The sequence below is a fragment of the Malaya genurostris genome, chromosome 3, assembly GCF_030247185.1.
Source record: "Malaya genurostris strain Urasoe2022 chromosome 3, Malgen_1.1, whole genome shotgun sequence".
NCBI lineage: Eukaryota > Metazoa > Arthropoda > Insecta > Diptera > Culicidae > Malaya > Malaya genurostris.
Window position 1 is genome coordinate 101340633 of NC_080572.1, and position 22937 is coordinate 101363569.

Sequence of the window (22937 nt, forward strand, 5' to 3'; positions counted from 1 at the left end):
ACGTCAATCAGTCCGTTAGAGCTTGAGTGCCAATATCACGAAAAGCTTTCGTAAGTTCAATCACCTTTCCACTATTTCAACTTTAAGCACCTTACACCGCCCTCTCCCAATGTCTGCCAAGCTTCTCCACAAAAATATCAATCCCCGAATTAAACTTTCGTTCCATCACCCTACAAACGGAATATCATGGTAGGTAAATAGTGAAACCACTTCATACAAAAGCAGTGGAACTCCACATATCAGCATAATAACAGTCGGCATTGAGTGGAATTTCTCGGTTGAGAGGGTGGAGCACAATTTCTCGTTTAGGGTACGCTCACTGTACGATCTAACACGGCTGGCAGAGTACATACATTCCAGCATCCCAGGCCGCAGGACTCGTTGGCCCCTTTCAAAGCAATTGCGCAGTGGGGTATGCCACCGAAAAACCGGGTAAATCCACAAAACAGTTGGCGATGATGTTGGTGGTCGCATTTGAATATTTCGGAGAAGGTTTTTCGGGTTTTCCCTGTTACTAAAATGAACACGTTGTTTTTACGCATCGACCATAACCAATTCAGGGGTCGCTGGGATACTCTCGTTTCTGCAAATTATTTTGAAAGTACAACTTGGAGTTGAGACATGAGCTAGCAATTACTATGTTTCGCCCAAACTTCGTGATGTTTCCAAATGATTTACAGCTACAGCTGCATTAGATTTATTAGCAGACTCCTTGATTGTAGTATTCAATGGAGATTGTTCGAAGCCGGCTCATGAATCCTAAATAAACCGATGTGAGCTTATTTCCGTTTGTTCGGCCGCTAAACCAGAGTTTTCAGAGCTTAATACAAAGAGACACTGTGATATTTTGATGGGTCAGAAATTCTTTCAAACTTTTCTTTTTTTACGATGTTCGTACGGGTCAGGTCAGTCAGCAAATTCAATAGCACTTGATTCCACAAGCAACGATTGATACTTTGAAAACCAGTATTCAACGTGTCATTGGTGAAATGCGCCCTCAATTGCTTAAACAAGTGGACCTCCAGAATGACCTTTGTGAAAAATAGTAGTGGAGGCTATATGCCCGAAATCATATACATAAATGTTATATTCTAAAATATTATCTATCAAATAAAAAAAATTGGCTATTTCATAATTTGAAATGTATTCAAAATTTCGAATCAGCAAGCTTTTAAAAAACACCTTTTACAATTGGTTCATTTACATGAAACTGATAATATATTTTACATTCAATTCCATAAGGAGTGCAAAAAACTGAATTACACCCAAACCTCCGTTTACGAACACTTTTTATACGTTACCTCTTTTCACGAACTAAATCCCAAATAACGTAACGTTATGAGCCAAATCCCAAATAACGTAAACTTTTTTTACGAACCTACTTCGTAAAAAGAGGTTTTGGCATACATCGAAAGCGATTTCCGACTCATTTATATTCTTTGGAAACTACTACAATATGGATATTTTTGGAACGAAATTTGATGAGAAGGTGTTGGAAAATGTTGCTTGAGATAGTTCTGAAATTCAAGATAGCGACTTCCGGTTTATTGATATTACTTAAAACCCTATCAATATGGGTAATTTCGGAACGGAATTGATGAGTAGATATCGGAAAACGATGTTTGGGGTGGTTCCGAAGTTCAAGATAGCGACTTCCGGTTTATCGATATTCCTTAAAAACTTTTGCAACATTTTTGTATTGTATTTTTGTATTTTTGGAAAGTATTTAATAAATATATGCCGCAAAACTGTATTTGGTGTCGTCACGAATTCCAATTTAACATCGTCCGGTTTATCGATATATCTTAAAAACCCTTAAAACGAAGAAATTTACGGAACATATTGGATACCAATAAACGATGTTTGAGCTCATTTCAAAATTCAATGAAGTGACTTCGGGTATAGTGTTTTCAAGGAATACCAAGTTCAAGGAATGTGGCAAAAACTTTAAAGATATACTAATAAACCGGAAGCCACTGTTTTGGATTTCAGAACCACCTCAAATATCGTTTTCCGACATCTACTTTTCAATCTCGTTCCGAAAGAACCCATATTGCAAGGTTTCTCAAGGAGTATCAAGAAACCGGAAGTCGCCATCTTAAATTTCAAAAACACCTCAAACATCATTTTCTTACGTCCACTCATCAATACCGTTCCGAAAATATCCATATTGTAGGGGTTTTAAGGACTATAAACAAACTGGAAGTCGCCATCTTGAATTTCAGAACCACCTCAAACATCGTTTTCCGACATCTACTCATCAATTCCGTTCCAAAGATACCAATATTGTTAGGGGTTTTAAGAGATCTCAATAAACCGGAAGCCGCCATCTTGGATTTAGAAACGAGCCCAAACATCATTTTCTTGCACTTACTCTTCACAGTAGTCATATGATGCGCGGTTTCCACATTCATTACACAAAACTTTTATTACGAACCAAATCCCAAATAACGTAAACTTTTTTTAAGCACTACCTATTTTCACGAATCCTCGTTTAGTTCGTTAATGGAGGTTTCGGCGTATCAGTGTAAATGGTGTATGATGATGCCATAGAAAAACCATGTCGCAGTACGGAGAGATTCTTCCGCCGAAAAAGGTTTTTCCCCTGTATCCTGCATGGCATGCGTTTGATACGCATGTAGAGAGTAGCTACGTTCTCTCATGAGACCTTCGGTCTGGACACAAAACTCCCATGTAAATCGCTAGTTATCTACAGCAATCAACTGGCTACATATCAATGTGACGAATTTTGCGCCGACTCTTAATCGAAATTGGCGGTATCCTCTCAGATTTGGATAGAACATTTATTGCATGTCGAGTTCGTCACAAAATGACTCTACATTGTTTTACCAAAATTTATTAGGATTATCTCTTGATAGGGGTTATTTTTAAAATAGTTTTCGCAAAATAACAATTCCTTCAAAAAAGTGTCGTACAAGTAATGTTCTTAAATCAATTAAATTTTTGAATAAAAATACTGAAGAAAATCTATAACGAATATTACACTCAAAAAATCGATTTTGTAAATATGAAATCAGGTTGCACAAGAAAGTCGCTTGTGATTTTTATTAAATTTTTGTCTCAAAATAGGTGACTATGTTTCCTAAAATCCATTCATACGTTGCCAATTTTTTTTCAAAATAGGTGACTATGTTTCCTAAAAGCCATTCATACGTTGCCAATTTTTTTTAAAGAAAACTTTTTCTTAGCGAAATAAAATTTATTTTCTAGTTTCTATTTATCGAATTACAATCAATTTATTAGGATTATAATAGATTAATAAACACTGGATAAAAAGTAATTTATGTTTTTATAAATACTTTTTTGCCTTAAAAGTGCCCATCTCGCAATGTATGAACGATAACTAAACTCCGTAAAAAATCGAAAAAAGTATATTTAGATCTTCTTTTCATAAATTGCACAGAAGACTTTTGTGTGAATGCATCAAACCTACCACTATGGAAAAATGAAGCATTTCACACCGCAATTGAATATACATTATGTTCACACAATGCATCCCTACCTTATGACTTGGACTTGACTTTGAAGAAGTCAAGCGTAGACTAAGTATAATCAATTTGCGAAATGTATTGAGTATAGAAGGAAATGTCGACGACGAAATAGACAAATTTTATCAAATTGTAAACAATATATTAGCAGAAACTTTTCCGAAGAAAAGAAGAAGAAAAAATCATAATAGAAAATTACTTGTATAGTTAAATTCTCAACTGAAATATCTGAAAAAAGTACACAGACCTCTGCAATCTACTCAAAATAGTCATAAATACAGCACACGAACAATATAAACGCAAAATTGAAATCTAAATAAAGACTTGTCCTAAGGAACTAGACTAAAAAGCAACAATTTTCCATCTCAAATGCATCTCGACGAACATGTAAAAAAAAATAGTACTGAAATCTGCAAACAATTTGCAAATTTTTTTTTCAAGAAATATATACATCGTATTCAGAAACGGACAGTGATCGTGAGTACGTTTCTTTCATACCTGCATTTTCTAATTCCATCTTTGTAAACTATCTATCAGAACATGACATTTCGACAGCACTGAAAAACTTAGACGCCTCAAAAGGGCCTGGACCTGGCAGTATACTACCAATATTCTCAAAAAAATCTTGCTGGAGAACTCACACTACCACTACAACTACTTTTTAACTTATAACTTAATAAATAATAAAACTTTTCGTAACGCATGGGAATCTTCTTTTCCTGTACCTATATTTAAATCTGGTGCAAAATCTAACATTCGGAACTACCGGGGAATAGCTATTATCTCTTGCATTCCCAAATTATTTTAAAAAATTGTAAACAAAAACGTTTTCACCAACTGAAGAATTTAATAACTAGCAAACAGCATGACTTTTTTAAAGACCGATAAACTACAAAAAATCTCCTAGAATTTGTAACTTGCTAACGTGTTTAATCCACCTTGTAATGAGATGATACCTTTTCTATCAATCCGCATGTGTTTTTTGCATGACTATTTTTCGTTGTTTTTTTTGGTTCTCATGACATTATTCTAATGACCGTTTAAGCGGCACTTTGAGATTTTATTCACTTATTACTCTGTAATGTCGAAACTGCAAATCGGATCGAATTCGAATCTAAAAGTGTGACAATCAATTAAACATTCCATGATATGTCGAAGTAAGTTCCACTTTAGAGTTTAGGGTAATTTAAGATACTTCCAGAGCCGGTATTCAGGAACCAGCATAACCCAAACCGATTCGTATGGCCATATGACGAATAAATTGCAAAAGTTTTGAGTCCAACTTTAAATCTTTTCAGGATTGTCATCTTTTATATAGGTATGCATTTTAAAAATTCATCATCCTGTAATTCCAGAATCGGAAGTCAGAATTGGATAAAATTAATTAATTATGTATGGGACCATAAATTTATTTTAATTTGAAGTTTTGTTTCTGAAATTCGATTTTCATTTTTTCAGAAAAACGATTGAGCTTTGAGATACGATTCGATACTGGAACCGGAACTCGAAAATCGGTGTAGCCGAAGTCAGTTAAATTCACCACAGGAGCTGTATAATTTACATTTGATTCAAACTGTTTGAAAATCAGTGTAGACATCTTTGAGAAATCGTTTTACAAATTAAATTTATACTAATCACCCTGTATTCCCTAAACAGGAAGTTGAATCTGACTGAAAAGCAAGATGTTTTATAGAATCTTAAAACTTTTCATTTGAATCTTAGATGATTCTTAGATTTCATTTGAATCTTAGATTGGTTCAGCCATCTACGAGAAAAATGAGTTACAAAATTTCAATTTCGTTTCACATATCATCCTGTAGCTCCGGAACCAGAAGCAGGATCCAAACATAATTCAGGAACCTTGTTTGGGAGCATACGACTTTTCATATGAATCTGAGTTTGTAGAAAACGGTAGAGTTATCTCCGAAAAAAATTGAGTGAAATTATTCGTCGCACACGCATTTGCTGATCTCGATGAACTGATTCGAATGGTATATAGGTGTTATGTTCTTCCAGCATTTATTGCTGTAAGTTGTTTAAATCAATATAATTATGGAATTGCTTTCAACTCGAAAATGCTGCCATCATCTGGTTTACATATGTCATATTCAAACGATTATGTTGCCAAAAACGAACCGTGCTAAAATCGGTCCGAGGCGAAATCTCATGAAAATGGATGCCGTACACAGTCTTTTTGGTACTTAGAAACAATTGTATGTATCAGTATAAAAAATCGTGTTTCACGTTTCTCTCAAGCATTACTTTGTCAAAAAATGCACAAAACTCCTACTGCTGGAATAGGGGGAAAAGTCACATACACAAAAATGTCGAGAAAAATGGACGGATCTCAACAATCTATGGCTTATATATGATATTCAGCCCTGCGGGCCTCGGAAAATTTTTCTAAAGTTTGAGCGAATTCTATACCTATTGTTTATATATATATATATATATATATATATATATATATATATATATATATATATATATATATATATATATATATATATATATATATATATATATATATATATATATATGTATATATATATATATATATATATATATATATATATATATATATATATATATATATATATATATATATTCATATATATATATATATATATATATATATATATATATATATATATATATATATATATATATATATATATATATATATATATATATATATATATATATATATATATATATATATATATATATATATATATATATATATGTATATATATATATATATATATATATATATATATATATATATATATATATATATATATATATATATATATATATATATTCATATATATATATAGATATATATATATATATATATATATATATATATATATATATATATATATATATATATATTTATATATATATATATATATATATATATATATATATATATATATATATATATATATATATATATATATATATATATATATATAAAGGTAAAACGAGACCCATTCTGTAGACGTATTTTTAGGAAATCGAATAGTACAAAAAAGTGAAATTCTACTAGATTTAGGTGTACTCTTGGACTCCAAGCTAACATTTGTTGAACATACAATACAACAATCAGTGAAGCAAATAGTATGCTGGGCTTTATCGAACGCTTCAGTCATAATTTTCAAGGCCCATATACTATGAAATTGTTATTTAGTACATATGTCCGACCTATTTTAGAAAATATTGCAGCCTAGTATGGAATCCATTTAATATTATTCACGAAGAACGCATTGAATCGATACAAAAACAATTTCTTTTATATGCACTTCGTAAATTAAACTGGACAGCATTTCCTCTACCATCATATGAAGCACGCTGCATGCTCATCAATACACAAACACTTAAAAAACACATCGCGGCTTTGCAATGCTTTATTTTATCAGCGACATTATTTCTCAATGCATTTAATCAGCTTAATTATCGCAATTAAATTTTTATACACGTAGCAATAACGTAGACTACCTGCAAAAGTGGCATCCCTGAATGTACCTTAGCCTACTGAGTGAGAGGTAAGATTTCTTATTGACAACGGCTTATTCAATCTGTTAAAGAAGGATAAATACACATTTGGAAGAACGAACAAAAGCTCATGCAAACATTTCTTCTCATTTATAACTCGCTCTTCAAGAGCCGAAAATCCGTTCAGCTAGTAGCTTGTTTCCACCTTACCAGCAGGGATGCGATGTCATTTTTATTTTAAATCTGTGATCAAGCCAAAAACCTGTCTGTGCACGTTTCCCCGTTTCCATAATAGCTGATAGGAATCATTTTGGTAAGCAAAAAACCTGTTTTAAGCCACCTAGTGGTGTTATGATGCCTTTCTCATATCAATCATACTATCATATATAATAATGTGGTATTATTCAAAATAATTTTCTTCGATTCTTAAAAGAATAACCGAGATCGATTTGTTTGACCGTTTACTGATAAAAACTATCAGTTGGAAAAGATTTGAGGTCGATTAAGAAATTTTTTTAAGGTTTTTCCCCATTTTAAGTGATGGTATACAATTTTTAACCCACTTTACCCTATATTTCCGGATCCGGAAGTCGGATCCGCATGAAATTCAGGAATTCATATTTTCTTTTTTTGCACATTTTACCCCATAATTCCGAAACCGGAAGTCGGATCCAAATAATATTCAGGAATTTTGTATGGGACCACAAGACCTTTCATTTGAATCTAAGTTTGTTAAAATCGGTTCAGCCATCTCCGAGAAAAGTTAGTGCAAAAAAACGTTACATACACATATACGCACATACACACACACATACACACATACATACACATACACACACATACACACACAGACATTTTGCGTACTCGACGAACTGAGTCGAATGGTATATTTCACTCGGCCCTCCGGGCCTCGGTTCAAAAGTCGGTTTTCACAGTGATTGCATAACCTTTCTATATGAGAAAGGCAAAAAGGTCTCACTATTTCCTACCGCTCTGTAATTGTTGGTGCTAAACTGTGATTAATTTCAAAAATCTGTGATCGATTTCAGAATCTGTGTAAATCTGTGACAATTTTCAAAACTCTGTGAAAATCTATGCCATTTTTTAAATCTGTGCAAAAGGTTCAAAATCTGAGGAACACAGATTAATCTGTTAACCTGGCATCCCTGCTTACCAGTGCGGTGAACTGGTGAGCTGCGGTTCTTTTAAAAAGAGCTGTGAGCTATAAGCTCTTTTTAAAGATTCGATTCACTGGAATAGTTCAGGGACTAATAGCCCATCTCTACGCTCACTGCAAAAGTGAGTTACAGAAATAACAGACGCGAGACACCCTGGTTTCAGCACGGCCATAGTGAAAATGAGTCACACGAATATTCTTCGATATTCTTATTATAAAAAAAATTAGATTAGCAATATAATTTCCTAAAAGTATTGTAAAAGTTTCCGGCATTAAGTTTCATATTTCGCTTCGGTACAAGGTTTCCTAGGTAAAAATAGGTAAAATTATGTATAACTTTTTCAGAAAAGAATAAACCTATGCATTACTTTCTACAAAATTATGGGATTTTATATTTTCTACAATTATTCCAAACAAAATATGTAAAAAAAAAACTTGAAACAAGTTATGATTAGAAAACTAGTTTTAAGGGGGTTGTCATAATTCAATAACAAAAAAAAAATGGAATGGCCTAAAAAAAAGTTCCATCGAGTTCCACTTAGAATTTTTTTTATAGTATTGGGCATATCTTTTCCTATAATTTTTGTAAAAATCAGCTGCATAAAGTTGCATATTTCGCTTCGGTGTAAGGTTTTATCATAGGTAAAAAAAGTTAAAATTTTGTATAACATTGCCAAGAAACAACAAACCCATGCACTACCTCCAACAAAAATATGGGATTTTTTATTTTGTTCAATTATTCCAAATAAAGTATGCATAAAAAAATAATTTGAAACAAGTTATGAATAAAAAATTGATTTTAAGGGGGTTGCCACAAAAACACTTTGTATATCCGAAACGGTGCTACTCACACTTTTGGTATATTTGACAAAGTACATTATTTTTAATAGTTCTAAAAGTTTGTCCAAGAAAAAAAATTTCTATCTCTTCAGAAAAAAAGTTATGGTTATACGCGGTACATATTTGTAAATAATTTCTTAAAAGCAACTATATGCAATAAAAAACGGTTTTTCAGCTACTGATTTATGTCCATGTTTTTATTGATTCGAACCACTGTGCGCCATTTAGAGCAATCGAAGAGTTTGTTTTAACTTGGGTCAAAACAGTTAAAACATGAAATTGAACAGTAATTTATGAAACCGTAAAATCTTCAATTTTAGCCTGAGCTTTTCGGTTTAGGCATCTCTGAGAAAGTGAAGCGAGCTTAGTTTTAAAGATTTTGACCACTAGTTCTGGTACGTCAGGTACGTCACTATGTATACAAACATGCTTTTAATTTTATTTTAATTATAACCCCATAATTTCGGAACCAGAAGTCTTGTCAAGATGAATTTCTGAGCACTGATAAGTCAACAATTCAGTACGTAAATTAATGTTCGAAAGCAATTTCACACAATTATATAAATCGTCTGAACAATACTATAATATTTTCACTTTAGTATTAAGTTTGACGCATCATTAAGTAATAACGTTAAAAATTATTTACGCTGTAAATCTCACTGAATAACTCACTTCCGTGTTCAACAGTCGATTAGAATTCATTTCGACAAAATCACCGTACCAAATTCCACACTGTACCGAGCGTCAAATGCAAGTGACAGGAAACTGTCTCCCTCCCGCTGAAACTTGTATTAAATGCGGGTCGGTTAAAACTTACCGGAACGTCAGCGTCGTCAGCGGTCGGTATGATTTATGGCTGCTGAGGTCAGCCATCGGTGTGCCCCAGAAGTCGTTCCGGAACACCTGTGAGATCGGGCTGTGCCCGAGCACGTCCTTGTTCACCGTAATTGCCGGAATGTCGTCGTGCACAAAGTCACCCTGGACACCGTTTAGGTAGCACAGCACGGCAATCAGACCGACGAAGAAATACATCCGCCAGTCGTCGGTTCCCTCGTCCACGCTGGCAGCAGTGCGGTATTTCCCGCTGCTTCCACCGCCGATTCGAGTGCCACCGTTCGCAACACAGCCACTAGACGGCGAGCTGGACAAGCCACCATATCCGGGGAGATGACCAGAACTATTTTTGTTAAAATTGCACTTTTCTGAATCCTGCTGATTGCTACCGTTTGTACTTTGGGCAGCTGTGCCGTTGCACCATCCGGCAGTACTGGGGCTGCTGTTGCTGTTGTTGTTGTTATTGAGAACATCTTCTATGAATGTATGTTTATCCGAGACACTCAACATGGAGCAGTATGATGAACATGTTGACGACGACGACGACGATGACGATGACGACGGTGATGACGACGATGACGACGAGGCTGATGATGTAGGGGTATAACTGTGCTTACCACATCCGTTTGCAGTGGTCTCCCACCGGGATCCGAACCGATGAGACACACTCACTGGAGGATACACAATCGTAACCCTACGCTTCATGCTTTTTTTTTACCGGCTGTTCGTAGGTTTGAGCAAAATTTTCTTCTCTTCACCACTGCACACTGTGTAACTCTTGCAAATTTTCAACAAATTTCGCACATATTTCATGACGCAACCCCCGCAGGAAAGGTACCAGCGTATTCCGGTCTAATCTAACTTTCTTGCTAATAATTTCCACTTTAATACAACTCGCTAGAGCACAGATGAAAAAAAGCCATGAGACAGCAGTCCTGACTCGTGACTACAACGCAAAATTAAGGTTGATGGAGAGGAAACGGTGGGTGGTAAATACGGGAAATATAATTTATTATTAATTTCTTCTGTTGCACTTTTCTCCCTTCGTTTTCATTTCAGTGCGGCGTGTTGCGAAATGCTACGAGCTCGTGAAAATTTATTGGATATAATTCCGCAACTGAAGAGCTTAAAAACATCGCTCAAAGGCGTACACAGAGAACTACACTTTTATCAAACACCACACCATCCAGCCAGCATTTCCATTGCCCAGTAGCAGCTCTTTCTGCACTGGTACGTGTCTGGGGGTTTATGTTATTCCACATCATAACTTGTCTGGTACAACTACTACTGTCTGCCACACCGGACTGCTTCTTCGATGGATGATGATCAATCACAAAGCATGAATCAGAGCGTCCCGTTTTGGTTGTAGGCAAAGAATAAAAATGCAGTGGCGCCGATAGCATTGAAGTTACAGCGGGTCCCGGATATTTCTGATTCTAATTTTTCATTCCGGAACCAGCCGTCTAAGGTAATCTGTTTTTTTCGAGCGCGCTTTTGTGTCTGTCTTCGGATCCGGAAGTGAATTCCAGTCCTCTGGTACTGTAGCAATCACTTGTTTTACCTCCGCAACCGATTAAGCCGTAACCAACCAACTGGGCATTGCATTCAGACTCCGACCGGGAGAATTGATGACGGCGTGCAATGGTAGTTCGTTGCGCTGAATATTCTGTTGGCAAGAGAAGATAGAGAAGAAATCACGAATGAAATTTTTCATTTTTTGAAAGTAGTAATTTATAGAGAAAGGTATAACCGTGCAGTTGATTTGACAGATTGGTTCAGATTAGCGGTATTTTCTCAACAATAGCATTGCTATGGTATTCGTGTTTTATATTTTACAACACTAGTAATAATTAATTATAGGTACAGTAGCACTCAAAAGTCTTTTGTAGCTGGTATTTCGTCGGTAATGTTTACGTCCCTGTTATCGACAAACGAATGCATCAAAGTCACACGACGAAATGTGTTCAAACAATCCCATATAAAATTTTTGAGTGATACGAGTGGTAAGTTTTGAAAAAAATAAATTTTCGAAAGTCTCTAAACAGGTGGGTCATAAGATTTTAAATAGGTTTTTTCAAGTTGTCACTTGTTCTTGTTGAACGGCCTCAATCCCATAGAATACCTGTGGGAAGAGCTAGAACGACGCATTAGAACACATAATTACTCTTACGAAAACGAATTTACTAATTTATTAATTTTGGTTGGTTTGATGTAAAGTCACCATAACTAGGTTCAGTATTTGCAATGACTGAGTGAAAACATATATTGTAGAAACCAGTCATGTTCGATGTACGCTTACCAGACCCAGTCGTGTGATAGAGCCGTGTCAATCATAGCTTCAGGGTGGCCAAATAGTAACGCATGTGCACGGATCGCATAAAAACGCAGGTTCGAGTCCTGTTTCTGAGCGTTTTTTCTCGTACTTTCTGTGAGTTTCTCATTCATTTGGCTTCTCCAATATATGTTTCCACTCAGTCATTGGAAAAACTTAATTATCTACTACTTTGCAAAATAATGGGTTCGCAATTCCCAAAAGATGTCTTGAAAACCTCGTCTCAGCAATGACAAAAATTTATGCTGCAGTTATCAAATCAAAAGACTACAGCACAAAGTATTGACTTTTTCTTCATTTTACTTTTTGATGATAATAGCCGTGTTTCCGAACTGTATTAGCTGCAATTTCTCCTATGAACTTTAATTTAAAGAGACAATAACATGAAAATGTAAATACACGCGGTTTTTTATGCGTTTTTTTTTATCCCGGAGTTACACGTTTTCCTTAGTTTGTCTTAGAAACGCATGAAACGTCGAGATCTGGTGTTATCCCGGTTTTTTCTAATAATCAATTTTCTGTCGCTTAGAAAATTTTCGATTTAAAAAAAATTGTTTTTCATTACACCAGATCTCAACTTTGCCTGCATTTCTAAGACATTTGGCATCAATAAAAAGTCCCAAAGTCGATTTTACCTGAAAAAAATATTTTTTTAGATTACACCAGATCTGGGCGTTTCATTCATTTCCAAGATATTTGGCAAAAAAAAATTCTTTAGTTTTGTGGGTTTTTTTTACACAAATTTCCGAAGTTACGCAGTTTTTGCCTTTCTCATATAGAAAGTTTATGCAATCACTGTGAAAACCGACTTTTGAACCGAGGCCCGGAGGGCCGAGTGTCATATACCATTCGACTCAGTTCGTCGAGTACGCAAAATGTCTGTGTGTGTATGTGTGTGTATGTGCGTATGTGTGTATGAAACGTTTTTTTGCACTAACTTTTCTCGGAGATGGCTGAACCGATTTTCACAAACTTAGATTCAAATTAAAGGTCTTGAGGTCCCATAAAAAATTCCTGAATATTATTTGGATCCGACTTCCAGTTCGAGAGTTATGGGGTAAAATGTGCAAAAAAAATAAAATATGTGTTCTAACTTTTCTCATAGATGGCGCGACCGTTTTCACAAACCTAGGTTCTAATGAAAGGTTCTGTGGTCCCATACGTAATTCCTGAATTTCATGCGGATCCGACTTCCGGATCCGGAAATATAGGGTAAAGTGGGTTAAAAATTGTTTATCATCACTGAAAATGGGGAAAAACCTTAAAAAAATTTCTAAATTGACCTCAAATCTTTTCCAATTGATATTTTTTATCAGTAGACGGTTAAACAAATCGATTTTAGTTATTCTTTTAAGAATCGAAGAAAATTATTTTGAAGAATACCACAGTATTATATATGATAGTATGATTGATTTGAGAAAGGCATCATTACACCACTAGGTGGATTAAAACAGGTTTTCACGCGTAAAATGAGACCTCAATGTAAGAACATTTGTACTGTTATCGGCTTTATAACTTAATCATGAGGTATAAAACCTATATTTAAAATACTTGAGAAGACAAGTAACAAAATTGCTATCCGAAAAAAGATTTTCTGATTTTGTAAAATTATTTAACACTAACTGAATCACCCGGTGTTTCGTAATGGCAAGATTGAAAAATAATAATACTCTGAATGTGGCGAAACACAACTTAGAAAGCGAATTAGACTTAACAATATTCCGTACTGCCGGACGTTTCACCATCGAACAAGAATGTCAATCCCTTAGCTTAAAACTTCCACCATTTAACTAACTACATATCCTAGAGTCTATTATTCGGATTCCACTCTGATCTGAGAATAATGTCTGTACGTCCGTAATTTTCATAGAATAAACATAGTCAAAAATGATATAAAATAAATGTCATTCTCAGCTCCGCCTGCAAATTAGGAGAACGAGATCCAAGTCCAGTCATGGACAAAAGCGGAAAAGAACTTTCGAAATTGTGTTTATGTTTTGCCTTTCTCATAACATCGGCTGAAAAGTTCGTATCGTTTCTATGAGAGGGCGCCACTAGAATTAAATCCATACCATTTTCAGTTAGTACCAACCTTCAAAAGATACGTGTATAAATTTGACAGCTGTCTGATTATTAGTTTGTGAGATATTGCATTTTGAGTGAAGCTACTTTTGTTATTGTGAAAAAAAATGGAAAAAAGGAATTTCGTGTGTTGATGAAACACTACTTTTTGATGAAAAAAATTGCCGCCGATACCAAAAAATGGCTTGATGAGTGTTATCCAGACTCTGCACCGGGCGAAGCAACAATTCGTAAGTGGTTTGCAAAATTTCGTACTGGACGTCCAAAAGAGGCTGTTACCGATGAAAACGTGAAAAAAATCCACAAAATGATTTTCAATGACCGTAAAGTGAAGTTAATCGAAATAGCTGACACTCAAAGATATCAAAGGAACGTGTTGGACATATTATTCACGAATATTTGGATATGAGAAAGCTTTATGCAAAATGGGTGCCGCGTGAGCTCACAATCGATCAAAAACAACAACAAATTGATGATTCTGAGCAGTGTTTGGAGCTGTTATATCGAAATAAAACCGATTTTTTTCGTCGATATATAACAATGGACGAAACATGGCTACATCACTTCACTCCGGAGTCCAATCGACAGTCAGCTCTCTCTCTCTCTCTCTCTCTCTCTCTCTCTCTCTCTCTCTCTCTCTCTCTCTCTCTCTCTCTCTCTCTCTCTCTCTCTCTCTCTCTCTCTCTCTCTCTCTCTCTCTCTCTCTCTCTCTCTCTCTCTCTCTCTCTCTCTCTCTCTCTCTCTCTCTCTCTCTCTCTCTCTCTCTCTCTCTCTCTCTCTCTCTCTCTGTGTGTGTGTGTGTGTGTGTGTGTGTGTGTGTGTGTGTGTGTGTGTGTGTGTGTGTGTGTGTGTGTGTGTGTGTCTGTGTGTGTGTGTCTGTGTGTGTGTTCCGGAATTATAGGGTAAAGTGTATTACATATTGTGCACCATCACTTAAATCGGCGAAAAAAAACACGTTCAACAATTTCTAAACTGGGCTCAAAACTACACAAATTGATCGTCATTACCAATATTCAACTAAACAAACCGATTCCGGCTATCTTGGTTCCCGGTATCCGGTTCCGGAAGTTCCGGAAATAGTGGTCATATATACCAAAATGGATCTCACTCACTTTTCTCAGGAATGGTTTGACCAATTTCCACAAACTTAGATTTTAATGAAAGGTCTCATGGTCCCATACGTAATTCCTGAATTTCATCCGGATCCGACTTCCGGTTCCGGAGTTATAGGGTAAAGTGTGTTACATATTGTACACCGTCACTTAAACCGGCGAAATAAAAACCGTAAAAAAATTTCTACACTGGACTCATAACCGTTATTCCCACTCTTAGGGTCACTTGAAAGGTCTTATGGTCCTACCAAAAATTACTGCCTATTTTCGGATGCAACAAACATTTAAATCGTAATTTAGAGTGCGTACTAGTAGAGTTTGTGTGTCATGTTAGATGGTGGCCGTACGAACCGACTTTGATTATACCGGTTCTCTAGTTCCGGTGCCAAAAGTGCATATAATATTGAACCCAATTCGTTTTCTTAAGAATGACCTACGCAATCAAAGCACTGTTTTATACTGTATGTTATACACAAACAATCTCTTGGTTTCTTTCAAAAATCGAAGAGAAAATTTTTCAATAGAATACCACAGTATTATATACATGAGAAAGGCATCATTACACCACTAGGTTGATTAAAACAGATTTTTCATTCAACCTCTCATTCGTTTCGGTTTCCATTGAAAATTGTATTCTGTGCAGTATCGATCGAGAATCGATAATGACAGATAATGACTAATTTGAAAAAAAGGCGTACTCTCATGAAATAACAATTTTCCCGGTTTAGTTCTTCATATATCTCGAAAAAGACTGCATTTAGAAAGTAGCTTACTATGAGCTTTTCCATTGAACATAGCTTGGAGAATATAATTTCATTGCTCAGATACATTTATTCCCATAAAAACATCGTTTCTCGAAAATTTTTGAAAAAGTGTTTCCTCGGGAATCTTTTTTACTTATCATCTTTCCAACTCTCCAACATTCCTTGTAACTTGTAACGATTTTAGTGATATAAACTTTTAAACAATCTTACGGTAAAATAATTGAGAATTTTGAAAAATAAGTTTTATTTTCAATTTCACGATAAATCGGAAGATTTTTTGTTTCAGTGTATATATTTTAGAAGGTTCGATTGATTACCTACAACTTCTTTTCTGACATATTTTTTTGTAAAAGCTATAGATATAAGCAGAAATCTATAGCTCCTACAAAAAATTGTTTGAAAATAATGTGGCTAAACCACATACGCCCTTTTCAAAATTAGTCTTGAGTGAAAAAAATTGTAGACCAGTGAAAAATACTTCATTTGCTATACCGATCACACATGTAAAGTCTCATGCATATCCAAGGGGTCGTGCCAGAATTTTGCCATTTCTGGACGATTTTGCGTAGTATAGCTCTATACTAAATTGAAGCATTATTTTTTTCATTTCAATACTAAAATAATATCTAGATAAGCGACGATAGCAAAATGAACTGTTATTTAGATACATGTTTACTACCGCTCCTTTTTTCATGAGGTCCTACCCGTTTGTCCCGACATTGCATGTAGCACTTCTTCACTGTAGTGAAAAGTTCCCAAATTATTCTATGTACGATGTACGGAAGAATACGCTTCTTCCGGCACTCAATCTTTTTCATTTTGAGATCTCATGTTCTTGTTTGTCACACAAACCTCGGTTTTTTTTCTGAAACTACAAACACTTTGAAAGATTTTTTTTTAATTTTACAATATAAGTTTAAAAGTACATTGATTAAGCTTGCTAGATCATAAGCTTTCATGCAAATTCATCGCTGGCACTGCTGGCCAAAACAAACCCTTCCTTTTTTAAGTATTCAAGACTTTTCTAAACAAAAGTTTTATCTCTACTGTTATCTTTTCGTAAGATCTTTCTGGTATGCAAGTTTGGCAGTTGTAATTTGCTGGAAAATATGAAAAAACTGAAAATACAATTAGACAGCTTTTCGATGTAAGGTTTTGCTTCGACTAAACAAGCATATTAATCGTGTAAAACGTCTAATGGTCGGTTGCAACTTAGTAATTAACTTTCAGCAGTGCTAATGTCTCTATTTACAGTATAAATATCTAGAGAAACAAAGCCATTTCTTTGATATGCGAATTTTCTCATAACAATCACTCTATGGACATTATGCCCCACCTTCGATTCAACAGTATGCTTCGAGTTAAAATATTGTTTTAAAGATTTATAACAGTTATTAAAACAAAAAGTAGCATTGGGAGGATAAAAAATGTTGGTTTCCAATTGTAATTAATTGATTATGCAATTGATTTCTGATGCAAAGAATATCTTCTTCATTTGCTTTTTTTCTACACCGACATTTCAAGGGGCATATTGCATCATTGTTGTGGGTCATACCACTGATTTGTTGTGAGGCATATTATACGGTTGTTGGGGCATTATGCCAACGGCAAGCGAAAAAAATGAGAATGTGGTCGTTTTGGAAAATGTGTTTGTATCAGTCAATTCTCATCACTTCTTTCGAAATCATTGGAAATTATGTTCCTCAGACGTATTGCAAAGAAATACATACATTCTCGAAGAAAATGTATCAGTACATTTAGAAATATCTCAATTTTTTCTTAAGGGGGGCATATTATAACACTTTACCCTATACGAAATGGGCAAATACGATTTAACAAAGCCTGAAACTTGGCCTACAAGATCAAACTCAATTTGTATGGATTTAAAGCGTTACAAAGTTAGACCAGAAGTAACCGAAATTGAAATCTTGTTTAAGGAACGAATGCATCTAGACGCTAATAATGTAACCGAGATTCAATTCAACAAGGCGTCTAACTGTGTGTACATTATGTTCAAACGTGAAAGAGATGCAATTGCATTCGCTTCAGTTTACAACGAGATACACACCGTTGAGTGTGACAATTTTAAATACAAAATCCCTGTTTTTATGATTGACAATGCCATAGAAGTACGCGTGCTTGACCTTCTCCCGCAGGCCAGCGATCAGTTCGTTCGGGAAAATATGTCGTAGTACGGTGAAGTTCTTTCCATTGAAAGGAAAGTATGGCGGATTTTTTTTCCCGGTATCCGGAATGGCGTGCGAGTGGTACGTATGCAACTAGGTAAGGCAATTCCATCTTACATCATTTGTGGTCAAGGTGGGACACATCCGTGTAAAACGTTGATTAACTATGAAAATCAGCTGATTACATGTCAGTTTTGAGAGAAACCTGCACACTACGGCAAACCATGCACAGGAACTGCGAAAAGGACATCTTCAACCACATACAAGGTCAACCGTTCAACAACGGAAACTAGTGAACGTAGTGCTCTTATTTCACCATCAAACCAACCAGCAGCTGCAATCAATGTACAACAAGATGCGTCTACAGTAACTAACAACGAGCCCAAGAGTGCGAATTACAAGGAAAACGAAGAGATAACGCAAACCAACAACAATACCACCGATGTGGCAATGGATTACGAGACGAGCCTCGAACAAAGTGCCCCTCAATCATCGCAGGATGCAAAATAAAAGCTCCTCTCCCCCTAGAAAAAGAGTGACAATGGGTTTCAATATAAAACAAATTTTATTTAAAAATCGGCTCAATCGGCCACGTAAAGTTTGTACGTGAATAGGCTTGAATAAATATATTTTTAAAAACAAAAAAAAAACGGACGAAAAACTTTGACTGTAAACACCGAATAATAAGGCGGGAGGGTAATGTAAGAGACATAACTGGATGACGTGAATACGAACAAAACTCAATAGTTGATTGACTGTGTGATTTTTTCTAACTTTCAATGCGTCTCTTGCATAATTATAACAGTACAATTATAAGCCGGAATACAAGAGAGCAAAGAAATACGGAGTTGTGTCGAGGATTCTTCAAAAGTCATGATTTCTTCAAAAGTCATGAGAAATGTTCAAATATCATTCACTAATTTAATATGATATGCAGATCGTGTTTGAATAATATTCAGCTCCTTTATGAAACGATACATAGTTGGAATCAGTTAGGTGAAGTATTGTCATCATTTAAAAAGATTTGCAGCAATGAGCAATTTAACGATAGACGAGCAAATCAATTATTAGAACATTTTGGATATAAATTTAACTAACTACTAGCAAACAGAAAATGTAAACCCACTACACTCAAATACTGAAAATATTCCGTATTTCTGCGTGTCGGTTTCGCAAGATATGATTTGTGCGATGATTTGTTCAATTCATGCGGTTGAAATTTTGCGCACCTTACTTTGGCACTGAATTTCACCTTAAGGTCTGAGGACAGAGGGTCACGTGTTGAGTTTTAAATCGACCACGTGGCTCGCTCAATTCCCTTTGCGCATCGTATTTCTCTTGTACTCTCTCGTATATGAGCAAACTGTACCGGGTTGCCAGCATACATTTTATTATTTTGATGAGAAGTTTTATCACATTAATCTATCGTACGGGTTGGACATTACATGGATTCCAATGAACAATGAAAAAATATTCAACTTTCACAAAGATTGAATGTCTGTGTGTTTGGCAGCCAATTTTATTTCTCTCTCCTTTTTCAGAATGCTATCAGGAAACCAAAGCGAAAATAAATGGTGGATGCATTGAAACTGACTTTGTTTTACAGAAAAATACAAGCCTTTTTTTATCGCGATAACATATATGTTTTTATGTACTAATCGCATCTAAATCAAATTATCTAGACTTTGTAACGGTAAATTTATGATACAAGCCTTCAAAGCCGAGATATTCGATGAACAAGTAGAGGTATGCATTTCCGAGCGTTCCAATTTTAAGTAGTCAGTCAGTCAGAAAAAATACAACACGACCGCTAAACTCAATGAATCATTCTGAAAATTTCACAGAATATTCTCAACTAAATTTTGAAGACATTTTCAGGTGGGTTTTTCTATATTCTGCACCGTTTTCAAGAAAATTTAATTTGAAATGGGAAAATAGCAAAAAACCTACCACTTCACGGTACTGTCCTCAGCCCTTAATGCTTGTTTATACCAAACATTTTAGTAAACTTCAGTTTTGAGTTATTTGTGGTTATATCATAGTACTGAAAATTTTTCCATTAATTGCTGACCACATATCCGATGATATGGAGAAAAAAATATGTTGCTGAGTTAAATACAACAAGAGATTTTTGCATTTGAGTTCTTTCCACTCTTGTACAGGGTAAATTTTGAAAAGGCGCCCCATAGTAAAGCAAGTCGACAAAACTAAAAAACACTGTGTTCTCTAAACAGCCATTGGATTGTTACTCCGGCAATACTTTCATACTTTTTTTTGCACAGAGATCAGAGAGTTTAGTCAAACGTCAAACATTTTTCATATTGAAATCCTGCCAATATTTCTGTTGGAAACTGTGGCAACTTTTAAATAAAATAAATAATATGAATATTCCTATGAACATGAAACCAAATAGTTAGGCAAGGAAATTTTTATGTCTTTTAGTAGATAGTGTTCCAAATTTAAAATCTAATAACTATATTCAACGGTTTTTGATAGCTATTGAAATATAACAATAATAACAAGAAAACATCAAAAATAAAAAATAAACCTTTTTTGTATTTATTGAAAATTTTACTTCAGCTTTTTTGGTTTATTTACCTCCATCCGCATTGACGAAACTACCCATGCAGTATCAATCATAGTAACCCATGAATCAGCAGAATAAAATTGACAGCTCTATCAGTCGAACTCTAACCGTGATAGCAAAAACAGTGAAGCAACTCCGTTCAGCAGTGTGCGCGTTCAAAGAATGGCACCCCGCCGCATCAAAAATGGACATCGTGCGGCACTTTGTGGACGCCGAGTACGCCTGTTCCGGCATCTACAACATCGTGTCACTATTAGACAACGATCAGAAAATCGAAAGAAAACCTTGGACGGCCGACGACCCTCAGCGATAAGAAACTCCAAATGAAGCTGCGTGCGCTTGATCGGGTACCTGGCGAACATGAACATATATGTCAGGAAGCGGAAGTCGCATCCACTGGTTCCGGAGCGACAGGCAATGACGCAGAGGCAGCAGCTGAATAAGATGGTCAACTCGATTTTTTCGGTGTATCGTGACGTGACGGGGGAGACGAATGACCGGGCCTATTTCACCGTGGATGGGAACGACTGGCAAGGTACTTCATAGTATATCGCTCCCACGAAGGAAGTGAGCTCCGAGGTGAAGTTCACCAAGTTCCCCAACATATTGCTGCTATAGCTGGCAATCAACGAGAAGGAACTGCAGCAGACTTCCCTGTATAGTACGAGATACCTGCCAGAAGTTGCATCGTTCATCAAGAAATACCATAAGGGCAAAGAGGCGGTATACTGGCCGGATCTAGCGTCGGCCCACTACTCAAATCGATTCAGGGAGGAGATGAAGAGGCTGAATATCGATGTGGTACCCACATTGGTCAGCCCGCCCAACGTCCCCCAGCTGCGTCCCGTAGAGAGCTTCTGAGCCATCTTGAAGCGTAAGATCTACTTCAACAATTTCATCATGCAAACAGAAGAGGAATTAATGAATAAAACAAAGAAAGAACTCAGAAACATGTCTGTCATGGCGAATCTTCCGGTTACCAGCCGCTCGTAAGAGCGTAGAATTTTTTTGCTAGTAAGCTTTAATTATTACCTTTCATGGGAAATCCATCAAAAGCAATTATCTGTCTTCACTTTTTTCATATTACCATCCGAAGAAAGTCCACTTTTTAATGCAAACGTTACTTCTTTCATTCGTGATCGTATGTGATTTCAATCATCTATAAGCCAGTTTATCGATAAACGCAATTCATTTCAAACTATTATATTTATATTTCTCAGAATCAATCACACAATTTTAGTAGTACTTTTATTCCAATGTCTGCATTTTACTAACCATACTATTACACAATCTATCTCATTGTTACTTTAGTTCCTGTATGAAAATTTGTGATTTTCGAAAAAAATGAAGTATTTTCATAGCAGGAAAGCTATTGCACATGGTTCGAATTATTTTGATATAAGAATCATGAACAATTGTCTTGATTTCATGAGAAGAAACATTTCAAAACAAACTACTGTCAAAACATTCAAGATCCATCAGCTAGAAATGTCACAGTAAAATTAACTGCGCGTCCGGATATTGAAGGATTCAAGTATAAATTTTTCATTAAAGATACTCAATTTACAATTTTTCTATAACCTTGCCATAAGCGAAATAATTTTTAGTTCAACACACACCGAAATATTTCTATTATTATTTCCACGACATAATAAATTAACAGGTTACAAATGAACTCGCATAATTCGTAGGTGCACCAGGGAAACGTATTCTCTATCATACCTCATTTTGAAGGAAACAAAAAGATCTCTTTAGAAAACCTGCACACAAGTGGAAAGCATTCAGATAATTTACTCCGTTGTTTCATGCTTTCAACTTATCATCGTCATTATCTTGCAACTCGTTAGCTGAAATGGGTACTAGTAAGAGAAAAAAGTACCCTGGGTTGACCTCCACCATTTCTTGTTGTTATTCCATCAACACTCTGTGATTCGACCAACCTCCCGAGTCACGTTCATAGTCCCTGCAGGCGGCTCAGTTCCGACTAGAATGAAAAAAAAAAGTGAACCAGAG

At 35.5% G+C, this 22937-nt stretch overlaps 1 protein-coding gene across 1 annotated transcript in view; it reads right to left on the reverse strand.

Annotated features, from left to right (window-relative positions):
- The window catches only part of LOC131439588 (protein O-mannosyl-transferase TMTC1-like), a 667156-nt gene that overhangs the window by 244423 nt on the left and 399796 nt on the right, over positions 1 to 22937 (reverse strand). The window contains exon 2 of the mRNA XM_058610786.1: positions 9845 to 11527. Within this exon, the coding sequence (XP_058466769.1) occupies positions 9845 to 10566 (722 nt within the window). The 5' untranslated portion in view covers positions 10567 to 11527. The remainder of the gene's footprint in view (positions 1 to 9844; positions 11528 to 22937) is intronic.